Consider the following 12,540-nt stretch of genomic DNA (forward strand, 5'->3'; position numbering starts at 1 on the left):
GTCTGTGATTAAATATTCATAGCAGCTACTCTCAGCTAGAGACTTGCTCCCAACTTTTCTTTTAAATAAGTTCTTAACTGATAATATGAAAATATTGTACCATGTGATATTCCATATTTATTTTTTAACTGTTCAATTCTCAATAAATTATTTCCCAAAGAGCAATATTTTATTCTTTTAATCTATTTTTTTAAGGAATGGGGAAGAAAAATTGTCTATTGTAAAAGGAATTGATGGGTTTGGCGTTAATAACATTTTTGATATTTGATAGGGGCTTTAGTAATTTATTTTGATCTTCCAATTGTAATTGGGGTAATTCAATATTTGACAAAAATTCATCTATTTTGTCGCTCTTCCCTAGGTTTTCAGTCTGCACTGGCCCTCTCCATGAACTCCATCAGGTCTAATATGTTAGCCCTTCTCCCTCATTTGCCAATATCATCCATTTTGTTTGAATGTGCAGGCATTCCTGACAAATTTTGGATTAATATCACATCTCATTACCCTTGCAAATGTGGCAATCAGATGTTTCTGGAACAACTGCAGTCCATACAGTGGAGACACTCCCATAGGCAGAGTGTTTCACTATTTTGGAACAGTGGTGAAGGTAAAAGATCTCCAAATTTCCAATTCCAGATCCAGTGTGTAACACTCCAAGGAATTGGAAAGTGGTGTTGTCCCCATGCATCCTTTGCTTGACTTTTGCTGAGTTTTGGAGATATCAAAGAAATAGTGCAGACCATAGGCACAGTCACCACAGAAAGGAGGAATGAAGGTTCACCATCATACAGAGATTTTCAAGGGAAATGGGGGTATTGGCCAAGGCAGCATTGTGTGGATATCTCATTTGTCATCAGGAAAACAGCACTGCATTTTTCTTGAATTGATGCTGTGTGCATTCTGCGGGTGTTCTTGTGCAGGAACTTCCAAGAATTTTCTCCAGCAGCACTGTATTTCTAAGTCAGAATGGTGAATAATGAAGGGGAGAAAGCTTCGGAGACAGTGGTGCTTTTACAGCTGATAGAAACAACAGCACATTGGTGCATTTTGTATCAGTACAAGCTACAGCGGTGTAGTGATGCCATGGTGTTTTTGTAACATCCTATAACCACAGAGGTCCATGCCCAAGCAGGCAGTGCCTGTGCAGAATCCAGGGGATCAGTGGACTGGAACAGAGAATCAGAAACAGGAGTATACTCGCCTGAGAGACAACCATACACAGTGAATATGGCAGTGGATCAGCAAGGGGCTCAGCAGCTGAAGGACCCACACAATCAGTGAACTGTTGGAGTCTTGCAGTCGAAGGACTTACACAGGCTGTACGCTGCTGGCGATTTGTTGTCAAAGGATTCACACAAGCCGCAGGCTGCTGGAAACTGGCTTATGGGAACCAAGTATCGGAACCAGGATTCAAGAAAGGCTCCTCAAGGGCCTCAGGAGCTGAAAGAGGTTTGGATCTGGAGCTTGGGTTGTCAAAGAATGGAACAGAAGTCTGTGAAATGTGGAGCAGTGAGGGGCTCAGGAGTACTGGATGTGAAATCGTGGACACTCAGTGTTTCTAAAGGGACTCTCTTGTTTCTCTTTCTCTTATTATTGGGGTGCCAGGCAATGCTCATGATGACTCTTTATTTGCCTTTATAGCGGGCAAAAGTTGATGTATATCAAGTATGATACATTTTTTGAATTATTACATGACAATAAAAGGAACCTTGAATCTTGAGTGGATGACAACAGGTATGCTTGAGCTGCTGATTGACGTTGCCAATTTTTGGGAGGTTTCTACGAGACCACACCCATCCAGATAAGAGAAGACTATTTCACCATACTCCTGACTTTCAGATCATGGTCAGCAGAAAGCCTTTGGAAAGGAGACAAATCACAGAATACCTGCTCCAGATTAGACAATTGTGTCCAGTCAAGCGAAGCTTTTGAACAGTATGGATCTCAGATTGATGGGAAAATGTGACAAAGATTAGTGGTCAGATCCTTTTGGTGACTGACTGGCAACTACATGTATCAATGTTATCAATGACCTCTGTGCCCATGCTGTGACGTAGTAAGTGGGCAAGGATAGCTTTGTTTTGATATAGAATAGTCATATAGGGTGGCGTAGTTAGAGCAATACCATTACAACACCGGGTTTGAATTTGCCATAATCTGCAAGGAGTTTGTGCGTTCTCCTATGACTTGCATGAGTTTTCTCAGGGTGCTCCTTCTCCTCCCAAGTCCCAAAAACAAATGGGGTTGGCCTGTTAATTAAGTGTAATTGCGCAGCATGGGTTTCATGGACTAGAAGGGCCTTATACCATGATGTATTGTTAGATTAAAATTTAGAAATTTCCACATTACTTTACCTTGCTCAGATTGGCATCTGCTGACATCTTTAGTTGCCTGTGACTTCTCCACACCTCCAAGTCGAATCTTGCTATGTTCCCACTTTTCATTCCAGGGTTCTAAGTGAAATTAACAGGCAACATTAATTTCAATCAAATAGTTCTCCAATCTTCAATTTGTTTGCAGAGTCAGACACAAATGAAAAAAAAAATATTCCATTCTAGTCGAATGATGTTTGATAAATTTTGTGCTTTTCTTTTGTTCAAACATTCACACAAGGCAGTACTGCAAAATTTGCATTAATTGTTCACCCCAGCAAATAATTGCAGGCAATTCCCCAGTACATTGTCTAAGTGTTGAAAAATTAGATTCCATAAATAATTCTGTAGGATGATGGGCTTCATTATTAGGATTGAGTTCAAGAGTCGAGAGATCATGTTGCAACTCATCAAATCTCTGGTGAGACCACATTTGTGTTTAGTTTGTTCACGTCATGACAGGGAAGGATGTGGAAGTGTAACCATAATAATTTACCCAGTTTACACACAATTAAAGAATACATCCACTCGTTTCTTTCAGAATTCAGACTGAATTCTTCATTTCCCCAAACATCACCCAGACAAACCCCTCCCTGACCTTTTCATTGGCTCTCAGACACATGGGTGATCCTGACACTCTCACTCTCCTCCTCCTCCTGCATCTGACATCCATCCCACATATGCAGCCTTCTTAACTAACCCGCACATGCGTGCCATTACTTCCACATGTTGCCTCGGATACGTCATGAGCGACAACTACCACCACTCCCGATGCAGGTAAGTACACGACCACATTAGAAGCTATAGAGAGGGAGCAGAGGAGATTTACCAGGAATGGAAAATAAATCTTATGGAAGCAAAGTTAGCAGAGCTGGGACTTTTCTCTTTGGAGTGAAGTAGTATGAGAGGAGATTTAATAGATGTCTACAAGATTCTGAAGGTCATGATGGCGGAACCATTGACTGCCCGCAGGGTGGGACCATGAGATCGGGTGTGTGTCTTGAGGGCGGTGGGGGGCAGGACACTCAGCTCCGCTCCTGTGTCCACCAGGAAACGTCTGCTGGCGGACTTGTCAGTAACATGAAGGAGGCTGTCCATGTGGCCAGCCGTCTCAGCCATTAATGGTGGCTAGCTGGGTCATTTCCCCTGGTAGTCACAAAGTTGTCGGCACTTATGAGCTTGTGCTCCCCAGCGCTAATGGTAAAAGCACAGGTAGAATGGTGCTCCTCCAGCTTGTGCTTGGGGGAGTGTTGCAGCCGGCTGGCTCTTGGTCACACAACCTGACTGAGGGCTGCTTCATTCTCCCTCTTGTGTGTCCGCTCGGGCTGCGACTCGGCGTGGATCCTTAAAATCCTCATCTGCCAGGAGTAGTTGGATGTCCCTGGGCATCTGTTCGAGGAAGATCTGACAGAATAGGAAACAAGGTTTGTGATCCTCCGCCAGCGCCAGCATCTCGTCCATTAGGGCCGATGGTCGATGGCCCAAGCCCGTCGGGTGCAGGAGTCTCAAGGCACGCTGCTGAGGGGAGAGCCTGAAAGTGCCAAGGAGAAAGTTCTTGAAGGCAGGATATTTACCCTCGGCCGGTGGGTTGTGTATTAGATCATCCACCCTGGATGCAATTTCTTCGTCCAGCGCGGTTGTAGAACATCGTGTTCCTCAGTTGAAACTGTGCCTCCGCCTGCCCGAACAACATACATAGGTGATGAGTCCAGAGGGGTACAGTTTGATAGCAACAGCGTTGATCTCTGCCAGATCCATGTTCTTGAGACCAGAGAGGCATCTGGATTCAACGGGGTCACCAATGTAGTGTTAGACACAGCCAAGAAAGACTCAGCCACCACATTGAAAGTCGTTAATGACTGTTTTTATTTAAATTCAGTGCGCGCCCTTTTAAGGGCAGCATGAGCTCAGTCACCTCCTGTATTGTGACATCATAATCGCTGCCCCAGGTGCGTGCTGGGTAGGAGACTTGAGGCAGGGAGAAAACCCTGACAGTGCCATCTTCCCATGGCTGCCTCGCCACGTGGCGTTACATGCGGGGCCGGTTTGCTATGAGAGAGTGCGCCGCCACAACCTCTTGTCAAAGGTCATTCTTTCAAAACAATTTTGAATTTGAAAACGTCAGACTGAACACACCATTGCACTCCTAGAAGTCCTTCAACAGGTGGAATGTCATAATCCAAGACAAGATGTTTTATCTCCTTTGCTCTTTCTACCTCAGGATTAACAGCCAATACATCTCGACTGTTTCTAATCCATTTCATAAGTAAATAACCTCCTTTGTTACAGATCTCTTTTAACTCATGATAAAGATCTAATGCTTCTTTTTCTGAAACCACTGAAGTAAGACAATAATCAGCTTAGAAATTATTTCTGATGATGCTTCTAGCTTGAGAACGAAATTCCTCTTCATTATCTTCAGTACATTTCCTGAGAGCAAAATTTGCACAACTCAGTGACAAAGTTGCTCCAAATAGATGAACTGTCATTTTGTATTCAATCATATCTTTACTGTAATCGCCATTAGGCCACAACAACAATCATTTTTAAAAAAATGACGATCTTCTGATGGTACTTTTACTTGATGAAACATTGCTTCAATATCTGTAGCAATTACAATAGGCTCTTTACAAAATCTTATCAGAATGCCCATTAAAGTACTGGTTAAGTCTGGACTTTGTAGAAGTTGAGAATTCAATGAAACTCCTTGAAAGGTAAATACCATTTTTTACCATCTTTACACTCCAAGTTATCTTCTGATACCTTTTCTACATAACCCTTGGGTAACATGTCCAATATGATATTTGCATATTCCAAATGAAAGGAATAATTTCTCTTGAATTTTCTCTTTAAATTTAGCATATGCAAGCAAATGGGTCAAGCTTGGGTAGACAACTTGGTCGGAATGTATCAGCTGTGCTGAAGAGCTTGTTTCTGTGCTATAAAACTGCATGTTTCATAACTTTAGTCTAATTTAACCCTGGACTTTCAATCACACACAATTCATGCTTGCCTCCATTATGCAAGTCCAATTCTTTCAGTCCATCTCCTGCACCTTCATTTATTATTCCAGAATTAGCGCACTCCATTATAGCACTTGTGTAAATTCTTTCCACTGAAAAAAAGATCAGTTCTGTGGTAATCCTCAAGCATATCATCAGGAAGTTAAAATAAAACATTTTATGATCCTCACTCACCAATTCTATGGGAAGTATTGTGCACAGAAGTTAGAACTGTCATCAGAAGGGCACAGAAAGGCAGAAAAGCCGAAAACCAGCGAGAGACATCTCTGCCTCCTGAACCCCAGCTCTGGAGTATGTTGAGAGGGATTTGTGACCATATTCTTGCAATGGCTTGTAGTCAGGGCTCAAAAATCAGATTAAGATATAAAATAAAATGTGAATGAACCACTTGCTCTGTCCCTCACAGATATATCCCTAAAGCTAATGGGCACTTACCATTTTCTTCATCAGACCCATGATGTTTTGTGCTCTGTGGATCTCTCCTCTTTCCCTTCAGCTTCTGATCATGATTTTCACAGGTGAGGCCTCCAAAAGAACATGAGAATAAACAGTCACAAAAGATCAGTGTCAATTCCAAAGTGGGGGCCAGGTTCTGACATCCCTTTCTCCTTAAACAAGCACTCAACCATTACAATTATAAAACCAATTTCTAAAACCCTGAGATTTCTGCTGAAGGTCAAACAAAAATTTGATCAATTTGATCGATGCAGGCCCCAAAAGGTTTGCTTTTAATTCAATAATTTGGTGCAGCAGAAATTGATTAATATCTTGACAGCACGAGGAGGTGATGTTAGCTTTTGTTAAAAAGCTTAAAATTTAAATTTTGAGCATAGGGTCCTGATTGAAGTTTTTAAATGTGGCAGATGCTGTTCAAAGTTTAAAGTTCAGATTTATTGTCAGAGTACATACATAACATCACATACAACCCTGAGATTCTTTTTTTCCAAAAAGTCCAAAAGAAGCTTAAGCTTACCACATTTGAAAATCAAAACCCCAAATACGTCACAAATCCAAGATAAAATACTGGAATTCCTTAAGAAGTCATGCAGCGTGCAGGGAAACAGAAATGAAGTCATGGTTCAGGTTGCTAACCCTTTCTCACTCCATTCCACTCTCACTCTGATCTTCCTCTGGTCTTGTGCACTGTTATAACAAGGCTCAAGTCCAAATTTAGTTTCTGACTGTACATATACAACCAGATGAAACAGTGTTTCTTTGGGCCACAGTGCACACATAATAATCACATATATGCATAGAAACACAATTTAACATAAATAAATAAACATTTTGATGATTGGTTACAGGATCAATCTCACACACTGCAGGTATAAGCCATTTCCCAGCTTGGCAGTTCTGATTTTGATGCTCCTGTACCTTCTCCCTGATGGTAGTGGGTCAAAGATATTGTGTGCTGGATGGGAAGGGTTCTCCATAATTAGATCCCTATTTAAGCAACACTCCTAGTGAACGTTGTCAATTAAGGAAATGGATCTTCTCACCCATTTTGATGATCCTCTGTATTGACTTCAGGTCTGAAGCTTTGCAGCTATAATACCACATGATGATGCAGCGTGACTGGATACTCTCAAATATGCTCCTGTAAAATGTTGTCAAGATCAGGGCTGGTATCCTTGCCCTCCTCAACTCCACTGCTACAGGTGTTGTGGGTCCAGAATAGGTCATCCATTATCTGCACACCAAGGAACTTGGTTCTCCCCAGAATGGAACTATTGATGCGTTGTGTAAAATAGTTGACCTCTGTCCTCCTGAAGTCCACAATCATGTCCTTTGTCGTGTCCACTTTGTGACTCAGGCTGCACCATTTTACTTTAAGTAAATTTAAGGAACAGCCCCATATCTTCCTCTTGACACTTTGCAGTCTTCCATGCACAATTCTGAAATAGCTTGCAATCTGTTTGTGAGAATGACTTAGCATTCTTTTCCCCAAGAACACAACCTGACCTGCTCTGCACTTTGCAAATTTTGCATTCCTATGTTCTTGCTTTGTAATTGTCCCGATTTAATTTTTTTTTTTTAATTTAAAGTTACAGCACAGTAACAGGCCCTTCCGTCCCTCAAGCCTGTTCTGCCCAAATTCATCAATTAACCAACTAACCAGGAATGTTTTTGAAGGGTGGGAGAAAACTGGAACATCTGGAGAAAATCCACAGTCAAAGGGAGCACAAACAGTTTCGGATTTGAACCCGGTTTGCTGGCACTGTTATAGCATTCCGCTATCACAACTATTCACAACTTTTATGTCTGTTCCTCTCCCTCTCTCTAACTGCCTCATTAACCATTGAATGGGTGCCCTGATTTGCAGATTATAACCATATAACCCTTTACGGCACAGAAACAGGCCATGTTGGCCCTTCTACAACTAGAACAAACTCCACTAGCTCATTTCTTTTGCTCTCCGCCCATAACCATCTAACCCCCTCACCTCCATGTACACATCCAACCTTCTCTTGAATGACAGAGGGACCCTGTCACAACTTTCTCATTTGGAAGATCATTCCATTCTGCCACCACTCACAGAGTGAAAAGCATCCTCTAATATTTATCCTAAACTTTTGCCCCTTACCCTCAACTCATGTCCTCTTGTTCTAACCTCCCCTGCCCTCAGGGGAAAGAGTCTGTTTAGTCTATCTATTCCTTTCACAATTTTAAATACCTCTATCAAGTCCCCTCTCAGTCATCTACGTTCCAATGAATAAAGTCCCAGGCTCCTTAATCTCTCCCTGTAATCCAGATGCTGGCAACATTTTTGTAAACCTTCTTTGCACCCTTTCCACCTTATCTATATCCTTTCTATAATTTGGAGACCAGAACTGAGCACAGTATTCCAAACCAGGCCTCACCAATGCCTTAAACACCCGCAGCATCACTTCCCGCTCCTATACTCTATACTATGATTTATGAAGGCCAGCATACCATATGCCTTCTTAACCACCCTGTCTACATGGAATCCACCTTCAGTGAACTCTGTACCATGACCCCTAGGTCCCTCTGCTCCTCTTAACTGCATATGTCCTATTCTGGTTATTTTTACTGAAATGCAACACTTCGCATTTGTCTACATTGAATTCCATCTGCCATCTGTCAGCCCACTCTTCCAAACAAACTAAATCCTTCTGTAATTCAAGAAAACCTTCCTCACTATCCCCCTATTTTCGTATCATCTGCATATTTTCTTACCCAGTTAACCACACCCACCTCTAAATCATTAAAATAAATGATAAACAACAAGGGACCCAGTACCGATCCCTGAGGCACCCCGCTTGTCACAGGCTTCCAACCTGACAGACAGTTGTCCACCATGACTCTCTGCTGTCTATCTTCCAGCCACCTCTGAACCCATGTCACAATCTCTCTACTAATTCCTAGTGACTGAACCTTCCTTATTAACCTTCCATGCAGAACCTTATCAAAAGCTTTACTAAAATCCAAATAGATCACATCAACGCCCGACCTTCATCCATGATTTACCTTTTACAAACCCATGCTGGGTGCCCATAATCAATCCCTGCCTATCCAGCTATGCATATATACTATCTCAAAGAAAACCCTCCATAACCTTCCCCACCACCAAAGTCAAACTTACTGGCCAATAATTACTTGGCCTATACCTAATGACTTTTTTAAACAATGGAACTACATTCACAACCCTTCAATCCTGTGGTACCACGCCCTCCTCCAGTGATCTTTGAAAAATCACTGTCAGTCCTCCCCATTGCCAAACCTGGTCTCACATTGTGAGAGATATTCCTTTTGTCCAAACCATCCCTCCTCAACCCCCTCTTAAAACAAACTTGTTTTACGCCTTTTCCAGTTCTGACAAAGCTTCTTTGACTTGAAATGTGAATCTCTTTCTCTTCCCACATATGCTGCCTGACTTACTGAGTATTCCCAGCATTTTCTATTTTTATTTCAGATTCCCCTGAAATGTTTTGGCAAGTATTAAGGTCCTTGATTCATTGCCAGATGGTTTGCCATGATTTTAGGGTGATTGTTCAATTCATTAAGATGGAGATCTGACATGCTTTTCTTCAAGGAGAATTTCATCTGAAGATCTGTTCCTCTATAAGAAAGGTCACATGGGTAATGATCCACTGACAAGACATTGAAGACCCAGGAACCAGCAGATTCTGGCAAACTTTATAATGTGTGGCAAGCATTTAATGTGTGGCAAGCATTTGGTTTGAACAAAAAGACCAAGGCTCAATGTTCAGCAGTTATACATTAAGCTTAACATCAGATTCTGCAACTATCAAACTTTTCAAATCCTTGCCAATCTTTAATATACTAAGTTCAAAGTCACATTCTTGTATTGTGAAAATTGAAGGACATCAGCCAAGAATAAATTGTGTGGAATCTGATGATGTATTGACAAAAGAATGCAAGTGGGTGTCCAGTTTCCATGAGTGCAGCTCCTCCTAAACGGTGAGTAATCAGAAAGTACAACCTCCATACTGGAGCAGGTGTCACTAAGATACCAGGGCCAACACAGGACAGAAGCTCACTACCCCCTCTCCATTTTACCTGCATCCTCTCTTTCAGCCTCAGTTGGTTCTGGATTCTTGTCACATTGTGAGCCTTCCACATCTCTGGAGGGCTGCTTGTCCCCACAGTCTTCAGGAGTGGGTTCTGAAGGAAACAGATGAAGAACAATCAGTCCATATACTGAGGGTTTTCATCAAACTGACCAAAACTCACAAGGATTAAAACAGTGAAAGTTTGAAATCTTTGATTACAGACCAGAATCTCATCTGATTTTATATTCTGCATCCAGAATGGATCCTTGGGCAAGATGACATTAACCACTACACCTTGTTCATAAACACAAATTTTTGCTGATACAAGTCACAACTGATCAGAATGTGTGGTCACCATCCACCTTTGAAATGATAATATTGGAACCTAAAGCAGGCACTCATGGCAATATGCCAACAATGTTTTAGTGCTGAAGCATTTAATGCTTTGGAAGTTCTTTCATAATTGACAGCACTGCCCTATTCAAGTATGAGCAGAAAGTCTGTGCCAATTATGTATTTACAGGCACTCAGGGCAATATCCACTCTGATTCAATGTGATCCTGTTCAATGAGATCACTCTTCCAGCCTTTGATCGAAGTAGTGAGAACTTTCTTGTTGGAGTTCCAGACAAAATAGAGGGACACATAGAGGGCAACATATGAATACACACCAAGGTCACTTCAATGGCTAACAGTGACCTTAATTTCATGCTTCTTTAAAATGCTGATAAGAATTTATAGTTTTTGCAATTAGCAGTCCAATAAACAGGATAGACATTATCTGTTGATGCACTGCAATCTATCCAGAATAAGAGCAAAGCAACTGAAACAGTTGTCCATTTTAATTTTTCACTGATCACCATTGATATGGTTTCCACTAATGCTATTCTGAAACCATCAGACTGTTTCTCCAAAATGGGAAACTACATGGGAACCAATAAGGTAAGGCACTCAGTGTATGGAGGATATTGTCTGTGGATAAGGTTGTAAGGCAATGTGATTAAAGATCCTCATTCTCCGAATGAAAATTCCCCCAAATTTACCAATAGATGTGTTCCAAGTACTTCAAAGATTTCACTGTAACTAGTGTCTGCATAATTTTTGAATTGGGAATATCATCAGACCTCCAATCAAGGTACAAAATGGGTAGCTAAGTCTCTTTGAGGGACGCCCACCCTGAATAGCTTTGAGGGACGCCCACCCAGAATAGCTTCTCCTCCTCTCTTCAAAGGGGGTTCTGTGAGAACCTCTCATTGCTCCATCTTAGTTATCACCGCTGCTCTCAAGCTCAGCAATCATGTGATTACCCAGACTTGCTTCTACAACCATGTTTCCTTCCTGGCTCATGCACACCAAACCATTCACAAAATGGAGGAACTACACCTTGTATTCATTCTGGGCATTCCCCAACCTCCAGTTTGTGTTAAACCCCCTTCTGCAGTCTCTCTCTTTCCCCATCTCTCTCTGTCCCCTTTCTTCCTGCTCCCCACCCATTCCCTTCATTCTCCTATCAGAGAGTTACCATCAACCTATCACTTCTCAACATTTTTCTCTTCTTCCCACTTGTGTCCACCTATGTTGGCCTCCACCCCAGCACCTTTGTCTCAACCCCCCACCCCCCTGCCTTTTTATTTAGGCAACTGAATATTTTTGTTTATTCCTGATGAAAGGCCATTGCCCGAAACATTGGTTCTCCTTTACTTCCTCTGGCTGGTGTGAGACCTGCTGAGTTTCTCCAACATATTGTTGTCTTCCTCATACTGATGCTATTCTGAAATCATTGAAACTTGCTCTAAATCATAGAAATCCCAATTAAATATTGTACAGCATGTAAATGGGTTTTTGTGATAAAAGCCTCTCACTATTTATTCTAATATTTGCCTGGTTTTAATATCTTTGTTTTAGAGTTTTAACTGTAAACTATGATTCCACACGATGTTACTGCAAACCTTTCGAGGCATTGATAATTTCTGTCCTGCTCTCGATTCTCAGGTTTCAAATGAGATTAACAGAAATGTGAGAATTAAATATGCCTCTGCATTCTTCTGCTGAGAATTGAGCGCCATGGCAGCTAAGAAATCAGAAAGTTTGGACTGCATAATGGAAGATTATTGACTGAAGAAGAAATGAGCAGTGGATGAGACCTATGAATCAGGCCAAATGCAGGGAATAAGGAGGACAACACTTCCCTACAATCCTCTCCATTGTACCTGTATTCTCCTCTGAAACCTGATCTTCTTTGGGATCCTTGCAACACTTCAACTCTTGAACACCTCCTGTCAGTACCTGGTCTTGTTTCCAGTTTCCATATGTGGATTCTGCAGAAACAGAATAAATAAATGAGAGGGAGGGCAAGGGTGGGGTCATAAGAACAAGGAAGAACCACCAGTGCGCACTCCCATGTCCTCTAATGATCTTCTCTTGTCCGTATCCGAGGATGACGGGTGGGCTGCCTTCAGGAGAGTGAATCCGAGGAAAGCATCCTTTCTGGACAGAGTACATGACCGAGTATTAAAAATCTGTGCTGACCAACTTGCCTTTCACAGATATCTTCAACATCTCATACCGGCAGGGCATGGTACCTACCCGTTTCAAACAGGTGTCAATCTTA

The 12,540-nt window shown here is 41.8% G+C and overlaps 1 protein-coding gene across 3 annotated transcripts in view; it reads right to left on the reverse strand.

Moving 5' to 3' along the window:
• LOC138763470 (torsin-1A-interacting protein 2-like) overlaps nucleotides 1-12,540 on the reverse strand; it is a 32,461-nt gene that overhangs the window by 7,544 nt on the left and 12,377 nt on the right. For 2 of the 3 annotated variants that reach the window (XM_069937675.1, XM_069937676.1), the window contains exons 3-7: nucleotides 12,140-12,247; nucleotides 9,938-10,042; nucleotides 5,831-5,920; nucleotides 5,386-5,487; nucleotides 2,355-2,453 (exon numbers count right to left, since the gene is read on the reverse strand). In XM_069937675.1, coding sequence (XP_069793776.1) covers nucleotides 2,355-2,453; nucleotides 5,386-5,487; nucleotides 5,831-5,920; nucleotides 9,938-10,042; nucleotides 12,140-12,247 — 504 coding nt within the window. The remainder of the gene's footprint in view (nucleotides 1-2,354; nucleotides 2,454-5,385; nucleotides 5,488-5,830; nucleotides 5,921-9,937; nucleotides 10,043-12,139; nucleotides 12,248-12,540) is intronic. The other variant, XM_069937677.1, reaches the window with a different exon arrangement.

This window comes from Narcine bancroftii, chromosome 5 (assembly GCF_036971445.1).
Source record: "Narcine bancroftii isolate sNarBan1 chromosome 5, sNarBan1.hap1, whole genome shotgun sequence".
Taxonomy (NCBI): domain Eukaryota; kingdom Metazoa; phylum Chordata; class Chondrichthyes; order Torpediniformes; family Narcinidae; genus Narcine; species Narcine bancroftii.